The 17,040-nt window shown below is 35.7% G+C and overlaps 1 protein-coding gene across 1 annotated transcript in view; it reads left to right on the forward strand.

Annotated features, from left to right (window-relative positions):
• The first annotated feature begins 847 nt into the window (after window positions 1-847).
• Window positions 848-17,040, forward strand: part of ADGB (androglobin) — an 86,802-nt gene continuing 70,609 nt past the window's right edge. Inside the window, exons 1-7 of the mRNA XM_041470053.1 lie at window positions 848-985; window positions 3,563-3,655; window positions 5,895-5,966; window positions 7,597-7,785; window positions 10,436-10,575; window positions 12,246-12,332; window positions 13,894-14,105. Of these exons, the coding sequence (XP_041325987.1) occupies window positions 848-985; window positions 3,563-3,655; window positions 5,895-5,966; window positions 7,597-7,785; window positions 10,436-10,575; window positions 12,246-12,332; window positions 13,894-14,105 (931 nt within the window). The remainder of the gene's footprint in view (window positions 986-3,562; window positions 3,656-5,894; window positions 5,967-7,596; window positions 7,786-10,435; window positions 10,576-12,245; window positions 12,333-13,893; window positions 14,106-17,040) is intronic.

Raw genomic sequence — 17,040 nt, forward strand, 5'->3', positions numbered from 1 at the left:
AACATTTTCCTTAGTCTGACTATTCATTTAAGTAGCCTATGTTTGACTTTGGAACGTAGTTACACATTTTATTGCATTTATATATAGGAACAATGAATCAATATTCTAGCTACTTCAGTTTTTCAGCCCTTTGTATGCGCTGGAAAGATGAAGGTGCACTAGTGCTACATTATGGCTATGAACACATTGTGTATTAGTCTTGTGAAAATCCTTTCAGCCTCAGCAAAATTATTGCCAGGGTTGTGAAACCCAAGAGAAAGTAGTGAGAGTGCTGGTAGCACAAGAGCCCTGAGAATGAAACTGCCTGGAGACAGCACTGGCTGGTCTAGCAGCTCACAGATGCCTAGAAGTGAGAGTCTTTTTCCCCAGAGCATCTTGTATCCGTGGCAAGCTCCTTCTGGTTATCTAAAGAAAATAAGTCAGAAAAAATGGAAGAACGCCTTCAAATGGGTGAGTGAGTTGAACTGAGTGATGAATGCTAGGACTGGCACAGGAGAAAATGAAGAACCATGTGGCTTGAAGCAGGGGAAAACAAGAGGGAAGAAACTGTCCTCAAATTCTGTGTTTTTGCTTCACCTACCCAATTTACTTCATCAGAAGTATAAATTCATTAAATATTTTGTTGGTTTATACCTAACAGCAACATCAAGCCCTTTCTGAGGTAAGTTTGCTTATCTTAGTGACAAAAAGTTAACATAGTTAAAAACACTAAGGTGGTGTCTACCACACACTAAAATTCCTATTACATGAAAAAAGAATATTTTATAAGATAAATTACTTTCTACTACCCTTGTCCAACAATGCTGTTCATTTTAATTTATGCTATTGTGTGTTTTCTAAGCCATCTATGCTTTCCAGGGTAGCTGCTTCCAATGAGAAATGGAGATTTCCTATTTGGCCAGAATGGAATGATGCAGACATCAATGCAGAAAAATGGGATGCTGGAAAAGCTGGAAAAGAAAAACCTGGAAAAGGTCAAATTTCAGTAAGTTTTGTGGCACATATTATTTTAATTTCATTTTTTGTGATTGTATTTAATAGCATATTTGTCACAACTTGAAAATGATGTGTTACTGATAAATATATTTATTTTCAACCATATATTTTCAATATGTTTCAGTACTTCCATATTAAACTACAGTAATAAACTAGAAACAATTGTGCATTGTTTATTTACTGCTTTTAGAATGAACTGTTAACATATCTGTGTGCATTAATGTGGGTACAAAAAAATGTGAGTCTAAAAAAAATACAACCCTCAAATCTATTTCATAGCATAACTAAAACTGGGGATGTGGGAACAGCTGAACTGTTGTAGTATGTCAGGGCACTGACACACTCCTGAGGGCACCACAGTTTCTGTGGGTTCAAAAAGATATTTCTAGAATTTTTTTTTTCTTATCCTAATGTTGACTATATTAAACTCCTATGGGGCCAAAGTATTGTTTGAGAGAAGGTATACATTCTGTACTGAAGACTGCCATTAACTTGTCAAATAAATAATTTTCCTTTGTGTCCTTCTCCTGTTCCTTTACCACTTTTGGTGTCTTTGGGCTGCACTCAACATTTATCTAAGCACTAATTTGTCAGGTCTACCAGATATTATTATCAAACATAAACTTCAAATTAACTATATATGAAAACCTTTCTTCTATTTTAGCACAAGAGATGTTCTGAATTGTTTAACAGACTCCAGTTCTTCAGATATAAGCCGTGTGAAACATAGCTTCTTTTACATGTTTAAACGAATTATATGCCAGTCACAGCAGATGAATTTACAGATCTAAAGTGTTTTGTAACATGACCTCTTTTCATCCAAGTAGGTAGCCAGAATTCAACCTAGTATAGGTATTTCATTTGGAAACAAAATAGTAATGTCATCCAGAACCTTTTAGTACACTTAGAGCATGAATAAAAACTGTCCTATTTTCTTGTGTGGCCAAAGAAATCAACCTGAAGTGATCTCTTCCTGGTAACACTGAAAGTCTTTTACCAACCAGCTGTACACAATCCCCTCTCTTAAAGCTGTGCACTGTGTTGCTGAGATTACGCATTTGACCTTGTCATTGTCTTTTGTGCTCATTTCATCCATGTCCTTCCTGTTGAACTTGTGGTTAAGGCTTCTGTCCTTAGAGTATGAGCCCCTGGGACTTGGCACTTGTCCCTTATAGCCACCTTAAATAAAAGATAAGTCAAAACTTGATTTTTTCAGCCTGGACCTATAATATTCTCCTTCAAAGCATTTTTTGCACAAGTAAGCTAAAGAAAGGTATCTTGCAGGTGTGGGGGTTTTTTTGGGTTTTTTTTGGGTTTTTTTTACTTTGCATAGTGTCGTGTCATTCCCATCTGCCTCCTTTCTCTGATTTATCTTGTGTTTAAGAGCTAAACTTTGCTGTTATGCCATGAAGTCAGGGTTGGATGTCTCTGAAAGCAGAATATAAATACTGTTAATACAGTTTTGTAGGGTCCAGGTGCCAAGGAATTCTTTAAGCTTTCAGAAAAAAAAAAAAAAAAAAAAGTATTCCTAAAACCCTAAAACATTCCTTCCTCCCCCTCCTCCCCAGCCTCTCTTTTTTTCCTTCAGGTACTGAAATAGGTTGTTGCAGATTGTTATGTTGAAGGAACTTAGACAATGAAAAACAAAACAAAACAAATCTGGGGAAAAGGTTATTTGGGGGGTCTTTGGTTTGTGTTTGGTTTTTATGCTTTTGCGATGTACTTTATTTTGTCTTCCTTTAATCATTAAGGACTCAGACTGTCATAGATTTTTGTTCCTGGCAACTCCTTCTCTTGTCTGTAGAAGACAGAGTGCATCACAGACTGTGAAACCCTCACAAACATATAATATGCCTAAAAGCTGTTGAAAATCCAGGCACAAATAAAAGGCATCATCCATGTAACTGATTAGCTTCTCAGTCAGCACAATCTGTATCATAGAGGGATGTCCTCATCCCACACTGTGCCAGTAAGTAAACAGACGCCATATATCCCAACGCCTTCTGTGCACATGGAAGATAAGCATCACTTAAAAATGCAAGTTTGAAAACTCTATGAGCCTCTCTTTTTAATGGGCTAATTCATGCTGTATAAATATAGCTCTCTTTGGTTTCTATAGCAGTGCTAAATGCATGGAACATGAGTTTTTCGTTTCCTAATAATCACTTCAGATATTTACTTTCAGTCCTCTACTTAAAAGCTATAGATATAAGTGAGTTAGAAAAAGTACATAGGAATAACTTGGTAGAAGAGTAACTGACTTAAAAATTTAAGCTTTTTTTTGGAGATCTTTCTGAAAGGGGAAAAGAAAAAGAATCCTTTCATACAGACCTCTTAGAAAGTGGAGACCATATAAACTGTGAATATGGAGGTGGCTTTTGTGCTGCATCTCCACCTTGGGCTTTGGGCTCTTTTTGTTTATGTATGTACTATTAATTCTTTTTTATGCTGTTTTGCTCCTTAAGTGAATTATCCTGTGAACAGTATATTATTTTAAATCTCATGGAAGATACAATACTGTAATTATTAAAGGTGGTCCATTTTTGTTCATGCATATTTTGTGTAGCCTGGATTTGATGATCCTGAAGGGAAAATAAGGTTGCCAGCATCCTTAAAAGTGCATTCATGGAAACGTCCACAAGAGTTTTTAACAAAAGAGGTAAGAAACAAGCAAGGTCATGATGAAAAAATGCTAATTGCCTAACTTTTGAGAAGTAGAGTGAGATTAGCAGAGGAAGTTAGTTCAACAGGTAAAAGCCACTTGACCATGCAGTCAGTCCTGTCCTGGACACCGGTGTACACTGGGCACAGCTCATGTGTGCTGCTCGCACGGCTGGGCCCTGGGGCTGCAAAGCCTGAACTCACACAGGGTGAGCTCGCACAGCTGATGGTGATGGAGGAGCCTGCAGGCAGCTCCTGCTCCTTACTGACAATTACATCACCTGCATCTCCTTGACTTTATGTAACCACAGCAGCAAGTTATTCAACATCCTTTCATTTTACAGCAGAAATTGTGAGCAGAATTGTTTTCTTGTAAGAATATCCTTTCATAGCTCAAATTGTGTCATAGGTCAGCAAAACCAAAATGGATGGAATCTGCACAGAATGCTGCATAGATGAATCAGAGGCCTGCTTGATGCCACACAACACAGGTTTCTCCGTGTCTAAAAGGACATAAGATTACCTATCTACTAATCCCATTCTTTACAGTTAGCTGTAATAATAGCATTCTCAATGATACTATATGGAATCTGAGATTTAATTATTAATTAAATTTATTTATGGGATTAGACCACCATGGACCAGCACTTCCTGGTGCAAAACATCATGGTTGTGTATCCTCCCACATCTGCTTCACTTTTTGACACCCGTGTTCACTTGGAAGACAACTGGACAGAGAGATGTCCTTCTGTTTTTATAGATGCCTTCTATTTCTCTATTCTCACTAAGAATTACTGTCATGGCAGAAAAAATTCTGTGTGTTCCACCTGAGCAGGTGTCTGAAGTATTCGTATTTGTCAAGAAACCATGAACTAACTTTACCAGAACTACTTTACTTTTTTTCACTTCAATTATCATATTTTTCTGGGCTACACAGAGTACATTTCTTTGACAGTACTTTTCTGCAAGGTAACCATAACATTTTTAAATTGTGCATAGCTGTTAATCAGTTTAATTTTAAAATTAATTGCTGAGAAAATAGCCTCCCATTTCAAAGGTTAGTGTTCTCCACTACTGTTACTAGTCTAAGGGTTTATGTGATTTACTTCAGATGAAATATTGAAATTTTAAAGCACTTGCACCACCTTTCCAACTTTTTCAGGAGTGTCAATTTTTCTTTTGTCAGCTTGTCAGTTCCATTTTTTATTAACTAAACACTAAACAGATCTAAGTTTAATTTTTAATGGAGGGAGAGGTCAGAGGAGTAATTGACAAGACCAAAAGATTGGATAGGAAACACTGCCAAAATGCATAAAGTGAGTGGAGGTATGTGAAAGATGAGGGCAAGAGAGCTGGCAGCCGAGAAAGTCATGGAAACATGTATCTGTATTAAAAATAGCTTTTAAAAATCTGTCTCTGGAGTACTATGAAGAAAGCATTTGTTTTCTTTAGGACCTGATTAAAACTTTGATGCTGCTTTTGACCCAATATATTTTTAATCAACAAGCAATGACTACCAGAGATTTTATATAAAAATTAATGTAAATATCAAGCAATTAAAGGCTATTAAGAATTATTTGTTACCTGATATATTTTTAACTATAGAAGAAAGCATAAACAAGCCTATTTAGTGTGGTAAGCAAAGAATCAAGCAACGAACACCAATATGTGATGAGAGGCACAGATACATTTAGTTCAATAAACTGCAATCCCAGTTTGTTATCACTAAACTGCTTACAAAAAGGAAATGGGCTTTACAAGAAGAAAATAGTCATGAACACAATGTAATGCAGACAAATATTTGATAAGGTCACTGTTCAGACAATACCATTATCTTACTGACCATGAGCAAATAAATCCCTGTGAACCCTGGTGGGTGGCTAAGAGAATCTCAAAGTACAAGACAGTGTTATGATCATGATTTAAATGCAGAACTGCAAATATCTTAAGAAATTGAGGACATCTCAATTTACTTATGTGATTATTCAATTTGATACTCTTTAAATCTTCTGGCAAAAATAATAATAATTTTTTTAAAAATCTGAACCTACATTTTAAGGAAGTTTTATAAAGAAATACCAAACCATGTACAAGATGATCACTTCCAATTTTCAAATGTGTAATGAAAGTTTCCCAGATGTCCAACATTTGCATGTTTGCTGCAGTTAAATGCAAATGTTAGTTTAATTTTCTCCAGATAATTTAGTTATGGACCTAACTAATTTACTTTCTACTAGGTTCCTGTGGTAGTCCGAAATGAAACCTCATTTGACCTTGTTTCAGCAAATGAGCACATATTTTGTTGTGAGGTAGGTGGAAATACATTAATGTCCCTTTAAAAAGATTATTTCATTTTTATCTTTTTTTGACTTTTTGAATTTCACTCCAAATTCCTATGGAGAAGAAATATGTTGTGAGAAATTTATAAAGTGGAAAATGAACGAAGGGGTTAAAGTCGCCAGGAATTATCTAGATTATTATAATTAGTGTTTATCAGTTTTAGAATTTGAAAAATCAGTGATGGTAACAGGTTTTCCAGCTGGATAATATTGCCTAAAGAAAAGAGTAAATAAAAGCTTTGTTAGAAAGGATTTATATTTTTTTATTCAAACTTTCTGGAAGTCCTAGTGGGCCTGGAAATGTCCCTGTGTCTGCAAATGTCTGTGATCCAGACAGTCCTTTCTGTCTCTCCAGAGCTGAATAAAAGTTTACTGAATTTCTGCAGGTCATGGGAAAATGTAAACCAGATGGAACCAAGGCATCTGAGTGCCTTACTGAATGTAATATTACTTAATAATTTCTATTTCATTCAGTATGTCAATGCAAATTCAAAATTCAGCACCAGAAATATAAGGGAGGAAACACCAGAAGACAGGTCATGTCAATTTTTTCAGTCCGAAAAACCACTAATTGACTTTAGGACAAGTTTCTTAGAACGTCCATAGAACCATTTATTAATTTCAGGACAAGTTTCTTGTAGTAAAAACTTTTTTTCATTCCAGTATATATAAATCCTTGTAACAGTTTGGTAATACATGTGAAAGTATGGCATATATCATAAATCTGCATATTATAAAAACACATGCATAACACATGATTATTTAAAGCTCTGATTTTAAGAATTAAAGATTTTTAAGTGTTGAGGACTCCCCATGTGTGGAGACACGAGGCTTGACTCCATTTTCTCAGAAGGCTGATTTATTATCTTATGATATATATTATATTAAAATACTACATTAAAACTATACTAAAAGAACAGAGAGAAAAGATCATCAGAAGGCTAGAAAGAACAAGAATAGAATAGACTGCATAACAAAATCTTGTGACTCTCAGAGTCCGATGCGGCTGCATCTGTGATTGGCTCTTAATTAGAAACAACCAACATGCACCAATCACAGATGCACCTGTTTCATTCCACAGCAGCAGACAGTTATTGTTTACATTTCCCTCCTGAGGCCCTCAGCTCCTCAGGAGGGAAAAATACTAGCAAAGGATTTTTCATAAAATATCATGGTGACATTTAAGTACATTTAATAGTATAGGATTTTCTTTACTGAGTACAAATAATGACTATTCAAGGCAATATTGACTTTTAGCAGCTGGCTTTTAAAAAGCAATTAAGTGACAACTCACAAGTCCTGTAACATAATTTATTTTAAGATCATATTTCTTTGTCTTTGTTAAATGATGAATAACTTTATTTATCCTGTGCCTTTACTTAGTTTCATGAAGCCTTGTGTTATTTAGATAGGTATTGTAATGATTTTAAGAGAAGCTGTAACAACAAAATTAATTTTTCCATTAAACCATAGCTATATTTTTATGTCACTTTCTTATGTACAACAGGATCTGGTTTATTCTTTCATCATTATAACTTGACTTTTTTTTTCAAAATTTGTTACTTGAAATATTTTTTTTTTTATTTTTCTCTTGTTTTAGCTGATGAGATGGATTGTAAGTGAAATCTATGCTGTCTGGAGGATATATAATGAAAATTCCTTAAATAGTGAAACACCCACAGTTGTTTGGAAACCTTGGGAACACATTTATGCCTTATGTAAATCTACCAAGGAACATGTACCACTGTACAATAAATTTGGGAAATATGTATTGAAACTTTATTGGATGGTGAGTAGTTTCCTCCAACAATATAAAAATGTGATGCAGCTAGCATGGCAAATTTTAATGGTTACTGGACATAAATTTTATTATTGAAAATACATAGATTTTTAGGAGTAGAAAAACGGACAAGTTGTTGATTTGAATGCTTGTTAATTAAAATGCCTCTTACAGGTTATGTGATTTTTGTACAACTTGTGGCCTGATAAAAGTATTATTACTTGCAAAGGCAATATTTTATTTTTGTAGTTTTGTAGGTTTAATGCAAATGCTTAGTAGAGTCAGTCGTGTGGCCCACACCTCTGGTGTATTAGGCTAAATTTTTGTTTTAATATTTAAGTAATTCACTTGGCTGACTTTACAGTGCTATTTGTCTCTAAGTGTATTTAAAGATAGTTAGATACTTCCAGTGTGAGGACTATTTTCTGAAGAGGTACTGGTAAAACTAAAACATCACAAGGATTTCTCAAGATAATAATTTCTTAACACATTGGGCAGTCAACAGGGAACACTTAATTGCATGTTGAACCTCATTTTAATAAAGAAATAGTAACATATAAAAGAACTGATATCTAAAAGTTATCTATGTTCTTGGAGTTATTTCAGTTACATTTGCCTTTTGAAAACAGAAAATGTCACAGCATGCTAAGACCTGTAACTAACCCTACTAAACTTCCAGTTGCCCAAAGTTGAAAATATTTTTGAGACAGTCATTTGGAAACAAAAACTTGAAAATTACTTTTGCTGTAAGAGGAACACTTATCTGATTTACATACCTGTGCTTTCCTCAACCCTTATTACTGCCTTCACTTGTGGAATAACTTATATTCATATAGAAATGAGTCGCATGAGTTTGAGAAGGCATAAATTGTGTTGTCCAAGTTCCTCAGCAGAGGACATTATACTGTGTGTGAATTTAATGCTGCAGACATTATGATGTGGTCAAATACTACATTTTAAAGCATATCCAAGAGTCACCATTGTGCTTAATTTTCTTTATCGCTTTTGTCACTTTTTGTTACACTCTTTGTCTTTTTTTTTTTTTTTTTTTGGGCCTGTGTGTTTATTCAATTTTTTTTTCCTCTGGGTATACAGCTGTATTTTACAGAAAGAAAAACAGGAAAAAAAAAGAGTCACCTGTTGGAAGAATAAACAAAATGTACAAACAAGGAAAGACAAATATCAGAAGAGATAGAGGAGAAAGATATTTTATAGGAGAAACTAGAAAATTAAATTAAAAAGAGGGCAAAAGATGGAAGAATAATGAACTGATTTCACTAATGCTCTTCACTGAGTCTTGAAGGAATAGTTGTGCATGACATCAAACCTGTGGATAATAATTTTTTCACATAATTGACACAATATATAAATTCTATCCCACATTCTACTTTCACTTTGCATTCCTGAGGTTTGTTGAACTTGTTCCTGTAGTTTGGTTTTTTTCCTCACTTTTTTCCATCTGTAGACCTGTCCCACATTTTTTTTGTTTCTTTTCCTTTACTTATCAACTTGTTCTGTTCTCCCTAGTAAACTTCAGCAATTATTGGAAGAGAAAATGAATATGTGATCTTATCCCTGACTAGGTCCTTTTCAAACTAGGGAAGTTTAAATATTTTATTTTAGTTGTCACAAAATGGTACTTATCCTAAAAAAATATTAGCTTCTTTTATGCTTTTTGACTATCTTTGACCTCTGGCCTAAATTTGTTTTCTCCTTAGACCTATAGAATTCATGGCAATAATCAGCTGTCATTTCAGCTTGAATCCGTAGGTTAGTTACAAGCAGAGAACAATAGTTTTGCATTCTCTGATAACACATGGTGAACACTTTAGTGATTTGGTCATTCTTCATTTTGTGAGTGAATTAACAGATGTACTCGCTATTGGCCCACCTATTTTCTATTGTATCTTTATCACTAGGACAGAGAGTTTTATTTGGAGAATGGTAGACAAGATTATTTTGTGGAATATTAGCTCAGTTTACTAATGGAGTATCTGGTATTGGAGATCAGTACTTTGTCTTACCTGTTTGTTTCTTATCCTGTAAATACAGATTTTTTTTTTTTTTTTTTTTGGTGTTTGATAATTTTGTGTTGTTTAGTATAGCATTTTATAAAATACCAGTGTAATACTTAACAGGTGAATAACTGCAGTCAATATCCCCACGTAGTTTTTGGGAAGCAAGGGGGACTGCTTATATCACAGGTATTTTCTAGACATATCTAAAGAGACCTTTAAAAAGCTGCTATCTTAGTTAAGCCTTTTTTTAATCTTTAGTGTTACTCAGGCATCTGTCATGGCAACTGAAGAAACAGTACTGAATGCATGCACATGATGTACTACACATATGAGATGAAATATATTTGGAAATAGCAGCAATTAGATTAATCTCTGGAACGAATAAGTCAGAGCAGTAATAAAATGCTATGAATTTCATGTTTCCATGTTTCTCATAAATTATGTGAGAACTTTTTTTTCCATGTTTCCATGTTTCTCATAAATTATGTGAGAACTTTTTTTAAAGCCATCTGTGATGTAAATCAAGTTACAGTAAAATTGGGTTCTTGGGAAAGCATTTAAACTTCTTACATATTCTTCACTTGCCAGCCCACAAACTAATTTTTTTTTCTTTCTGCTTTCCTCCCCTTCCCCTGTCACAGGGGTGTTGGAGAAAAATCATTGTGGATGACACTATGCCATTCAGTGAAGAGGAGAATTTGTTATTACCAGCTACAACCTGCCCAAATGAACTTTGGCCAATGTTGCTATCCAAAGCTATAATTAAGTTGGCAAATACTAGGTATGTTTTGTCATCTCACTTTTGGTTTGTTTTGTGAAGTCACGTGGTAACAGCAAAAAGTTGATTTAGTATATGTAGGAAATATATTTTGCTAAATTTTTGTAATGACAGTTATACACTTCCAAAAGCTGACACTGTAAATCAGTAAAACAAAATCCTCTATAGCTACAGAAGGCACAGGGTCTCATTTTTAGCTGTGTTTGTAAATTTTTTCACAGAAAACTTACAAAGAAACTGGAGTACTCCCATTATTTCCTTAATTTGTTTGACATTATTCCTGTAAACTTCACATGTGGCTTTCTGCCAAACAGAAGTACCTGTGAACTGTTAATGAAATTGTTATTGTGAGCCTTGACCAGTATTGACTCAAACAATATTGAAAGTAGAGTTTTGTGAGCCACTTTTGATACTTTTACTACAGTTGTGCTGTTGTGTACAGTGATCTACTTCCCTAGAACTGACCGGAAAAGTAGAAGGTGGCCTATGATGTAGTAATTGACAGTAATGGCTACAGGTTCCTGTGAAATGAGGAATGAACACCAAAAGTTTAAATGAATAAGTTTGAGAAATTAATTCAAAACACACATCTGGGTAGTGAAGCTTCTCTGTTCTCGTTAATCAAGTTATGTTTTGTCATAGGGCAACCTACATCTGGGGAATAACATGCAGTGACTCCACGATTCAAAGGTTGAACAAATGCTTTATTAAGCTACACTATATTATACCATACCATACTATACTAATACTCTATACTATACTATACTAAACTATACTAAAGAAAAACCCATGACCCTTTCCAACAGTTACAACACAGCTTTGACCTAATTGGTCAATCAATCAAAACAGCCATCACCAGAGTCCAATTAACAAATCACTTTTGGCAAACAATCTCCATAACACATTCCACATGTGCCAAACAACTGGAGCAGCAAATAGAGAGAAGAATTGTTTTCTCTTCTTTCTCTGAGCTTTCTCACTGCCTTCCCCAGCAAAAATCCTGGGGAAGTTGTGCCTGCTGCTCTCTGTGAAGAGAGCTGTGGCCACAGTGTTGTCAGAAGAGTCATCTAAAGTATGTTGACACAGGCTAAGGAGTTGCCGATGGATGCTTGTCAGGAAACTCTGTTTGCAGGAATGTGATCGGCATACTGCATGTCTCCAGAGCACAAGGGTTAGCCATACAAGTGCTGGCATCTTTGGCCTTGGTCCTCTCAGGAAACCTCTCCAGAGAGTAGCAGAGTGTCAGTTTGAAACAGTGAACTTTGCTAGAGTGGAAGTGAGCCAGCTTCTTCAGAATAACTGGGAGCTGGAGAAGCTGCTTAGGAAATGGAAGTTGTAGATTGATAACCCTGTTTTAGCACAAGGGATTTCAAACCCACATCTCCAACCCTGCAACTATGTGCAAGTATACATAGTATGCTTGCTAACAAAGGTGAAAAAAAATGCCATTGTACAAGAGGGAGCGCTAAAATAATGGACCTGATGTGAAGGCATGGACTTTGTGAGGGGGTAGTCAGCAGTGGTTTGGAAAGCTCCTAAAATAGCAAGTAATGACTTGTTTTTCGTTAAACTAATCTGTGTATGATCTTATTCTTTATTACATGGTCTTATCACAGAAAGCAATGTAGACTACAGGTAACATTATAATTGTAAAAAGTCTGCTTTTCTTATAGTATACATGAAAGTGGAACAAGAGAGATGGAGGAATTTACTGTTCTTCAAACACTGACTGGATGGATACCAGAAGTTATTCCTCTCCAGTAAGTTCTTTCATTAAACAATTTATGTGTCAGTTATTTAATATTTAATTCTATAAGGCATTATGAAAAATAAAGCTGAGCCCTAAAAGTCTTTCACCATCAATTTTGGAAAGTCAGTGGCTTATAGTTCAGGCACTTGGGTAGTATACCTTTGAAAAATGCAATTTTATTGTGTTTTTCTTTGTAAGTCATACAGTTTCTTGTAAAGGTATTTATCATGCTGATGCCTATTCTTTATAAAATTAATTTAACTAATATTAAACAGCATGAGGAAAACAAGGTTAGAGAAATCTGTTTCACTTAGTATGCAGTTATAAAATGTCTGCTGATAATAACAATTTTATATCTGAATATACCATAGAAAGTATATGTCATGAATTTGGAAGTAATCAGTGTCAGCTAGTATGGTATTTCCACCCTTTAAAGTTTAACAGTTGGCAGACTTCTAGTTTCAACTAAAAATAGTGTTTCCTACCTACAATAACATTTTTCTTGTTTCCTATGTGTTTTATGTTAATTTTGTATTTTTAAAGAAAGGCGTTCTGACTTTTCAGCTGGATACTCTTTTTACTAAATTAATTACCCAGATACTCATACTAAATATTTAGACTTTTTCTCGTGAGTTACACCTTTTTTGCCTTTTGAGATATACATTCAAATGAATATCTAGATAACAAATATTTATGGTTTATATATAATTTACTTAGATATAATTGTTTATTTATAACCATATTTCTCCAATAAATGATTCCAGTCAAAGAATATTTTATTCTGTTTTTCAGTAATTTTTATGTCTCAAGCTATGCTTGCAATTTAGGCTTTTGATATATTTGTGTCCTACAGTAGTGTGCATGTAGTTCATGGACTTAAAAATCTAAGTAGCTTGAATTTTATTTCTTTCCATAGATAGTTTTACAACTTCAACAGCAAAAACAATATTCACTTACTACAAATACATTATATAATGGAATATGAGAATGTGAATACTACAGAGTCTTTGGAATAGTAGTATAAGATTACTTTAGCTCATTTTACAATCACTTATTTTATTAAAAAAAAAAAAATGCCGTAAGCTTGCATGAAACTCATTCATGACCCTGTCTGAGATTATTTCTGTAATCACTGAGTTTCTGTGGAAAATCAACATGACTGCAACTGTTACATCATATCAAAAACTTTTCAGTTTGGAAGTACCTTTGAGAAGCTTTTTAATATACAGAGCTAGAGTCACAATATTATACGGTGTAGTGGTCTGCAAGTTTCAAGTTTCTCTGCAACAACTTGTATCTACTAAAAATCTTGAGAAAGGATGCTTTATTTGCATGCATCTCTAACCACCATCTCTTTTTTTATGGATCTTTCCATAAGCTGTCTCAACAAATATTTCTGATACAGAAATATTTGATACAGAAGGTGTTGTAGCTACTAAAATAACCCAGCAGCATTTTTTAGAGTTGGAGTATCAGTTGTGGTATACTGCTGTCTAAATGAAAATCACACTTTCTTATCTTATTGGAAATATCCCTACCATTGACATATACATTTGTGTTTTCTCTTAAAGGCCTGAATACTTGGACAAAGTTTGGGACTTTTTGAAAGAGATTGTGCCAGAATTCAAGTTGCCAGAGAAGGCAGCTCCAGAACTTGAGGTTGCTCATGATGATACAAAAACTGAAGAGACCAGAGACTCAGAGTTAAGAAGTGAACTTTCATCTGTGAGTAAGCTGCCAGATTCAACTGAGAGAGCAGCGACAGTCAATAACGATAGCAAAGGTCTGTAATTTTACATAGTCTAATTTTTGTAGGCCAAGCTTGAATAAGGTTAACATCATCTCTGCTTCAAATAAGTATATTTTGCATATATTGCCACATACAACTCTGTGGGTTTGTTGTTTCACCAAAAATGTTGCAATGATGTATATTCAAATACTTTTGTTTTAGCTATAGATCTCATGAGAAGCAGTAGTAGTCTTTTATTTTATAAAAATAGCTTCACTTTCTGGCAGAGATTTTTTCAGCTCCATGTCACAGTCCTTTCTCTAAAGTCTGGTTCCTTGCAGAGAGATACCAATCAGAGAGGTTACAGTTTCTCCAAAGGCAACACTGCTCTGACCATCAATTAATTATACATTTCATAATGGGTGTTGTAAAGTGTCATTACCTACAGAGTTATGACAAATATGTTCTAACATCTACCTGCATTTTTATTTATTGCAGCTTTTATTTTATGCTGTTATGTATAGGCAATAATTTTCTTTAAGAGCTGCTAATCCTATTTACATTTAAATTTTAAAAATTTAGATTTATAAGCTAGTTTGTTCCAGTATATTATTCTTCATTTTTTTAATTTGAGATTGAGTTTTCTTAGTTGCTTAGTTGTTGCTTAGTTGTTTTTAACTTGAAAGCATGGGTGCAATTTCATAACACTTCTCATGCCTTTGGAGAGTACAAATCACATGCTAAAATTTCTATATCTTCCTAGATTTTTGGAAAAATCTCTGACTTCCTCGCTTTGAATCCCAAATACTATGTCCCAATGTCTAAAGTGTTATAAAAGTCTTAGAAGTTTCCTGGCTGAGGTAGTAGTCTCTCTTCTTAGGAAATCCTGCTATCATTTTGACTCAGCCATCAGTGTGGTAGATATTTCAGAGTTTGGAATGGACATGTCACTGGGAGCAGCACTGTTCATCCAACAGAGTGCTGTCATTTTTTTTTCCCTGAAAACTAAGTAAATGTAATCCTGCCAAAGACTTAAAAATTCATTACTAAATCAGGGAACCATTGTTTTGTGTATTGTGTCTGATACAGCTCTGTAATCTCCAACTCTGAGGCTAAAAGCTTTGCTGAGATGTTCTGTTGGTGTTTGAGATTAATGTTTGGATGACACAAAGCCATCCATGTCACCATGAGAGATAAGGACCTGGGGGTCCTGGTGGACAACAAGCTGTCCCTAAGTCAGCAGTGTGCTCTGGGGGTCAAGAAGGCCAATAATGTCCTCGGATATGTTAGGAAGAGCGTTGCCATAAGGTCAACGAGCTGATCCTGCCCCTTTACTCAATCTGCATCTGGAATGCTGTGTCCAATTCTGGGCTCTTCAGCACATTACAGACATGGAGCTCCTGAGTGAGTCCAGCAGAGAGGGCAATGAAGATGACTGGGAGACTGGAACATCTCTGACGAGGCAAGGCTGGGGAAGCTGGGCCTATTCAGCTTTGTGAAGAAACAGCTGAGAGGGGACCTCATCAATGTGTATAAATATCTAAAAGATGGGTTCCAAGAAGACGAAACCAGGCTCTGCTCCATGATGCTGAACAATATGAAGAGAGGCAATGGGTGGAAACTGGTGCACAAGAAGCTCCACTTGAACATGAGGAAGAACTTCTTCACTGTGTGAGTGACCAAGCAGTGGAACACATTGCCCAGAGAGGTTGTAGATTTTCCCTCACTTGGAATGGCTTTAAACTGGAGATATTCAAGAACTGTCTGTATGCAATCCTGTGCCATGTGCCCTAGTATGACCCTGGTGGAGAAGAGAGGTTAGACCAGATGACCCGCTGTGATCCTTTTCAACCTGAAGCATTCTGTGACTCTGTGAAGCTGTGAAGCTGTATTGTGCAGCTGACACAAAGGAAAGAAGGAGTACCATCCAAAAGGACTTGGACAAGCTTGAGAATTGGACCCATGAGAATCTAATGAGGTTCAGAAAGTCCAAGTGTAAGGTGCTGCACCTGGATTGAGACAATCTAAGGCACGAGTGCAGACTGGAAGAAGAACTCATGGAGGAGAAGGACATGGGGGATCTGGTGGACGAGAGGCAGTACATGAGCAAACAGCGTGTGCTCACAGCCCAGAACGGCAGTTGTATCCTAGGCTGCATCCAAAGCAGTGTGGCCAGCAGGATGAGGAAGGTGAGTCTCCCCCTCTAGTCTGCTCTTGTGAGACCCCAACCTGGAGTGCAGCATCCAGCTCTGGGGTCCCATCACAAGAAAGACATGGACTTGTTGGACCGAGTCCAGAGGAGGGCCACTAAGATGATCAGAGGGCTGGAGAACCTTTCCTATGAAGGCAGTCAGAGAGCTGGGATTGTTCAGCCTAGAGAAGAGAAGGCTTTGGGGAGATAACATTAGATAACATTAGAGCACCTTCCATTACTTAAAGGGGGCCTACCAGAGAGCTGGAGTGGGACTTTTTACAACAGCATGTAGTGATAGAACAAGAGTGAATAGCTTAAAACTTACAGAGGGCAGGTTTACATTGAGTATTAGAAAGAAATTCTTTCTGACAATAGTGAGCTCCTGATGCTGATTCCCCAAAGAAGTTCTGGTTTCTCAGTCTGTGGAAGAGGTCAAGGCCAGGATGGGACTTTGAGCAACCTGCTCTAATGGAAGGTGTCCCTGACCACAGCAGGGGGGTTGGAACTAGATGATCTTTAAAGTCCTTTCCAACCCAAGCTATTCCATAAGTCTATGTTTTTAGGTTTGTTTTTTTTTTTTAATGCATTTAAAAAATCTTTTCCTGTAGTCTAAGTTCTAAGACTTCGAAGAATGTTTCGTCTATGGGAGACTTTCTACTTCTATGTCCATTGGGAATCTATGCATTGTTTATTTGATTTTTTTTTTTTTTTTGTAATTACTGATGCATGAGACCAAGGACATTGAGAAAATATTTGGCACAGTGCCAGAAATACAATGCTTTCTTACATTGTAGT

This window comes from Pyrgilauda ruficollis, unplaced genomic scaffold (assembly GCF_017590135.1).
Source record: "Pyrgilauda ruficollis isolate IOZ18807 unplaced genomic scaffold, ASM1759013v1 scaffold24, whole genome shotgun sequence".
NCBI lineage: Eukaryota > Metazoa > Chordata > Aves > Passeriformes > Passeridae > Pyrgilauda > Pyrgilauda ruficollis.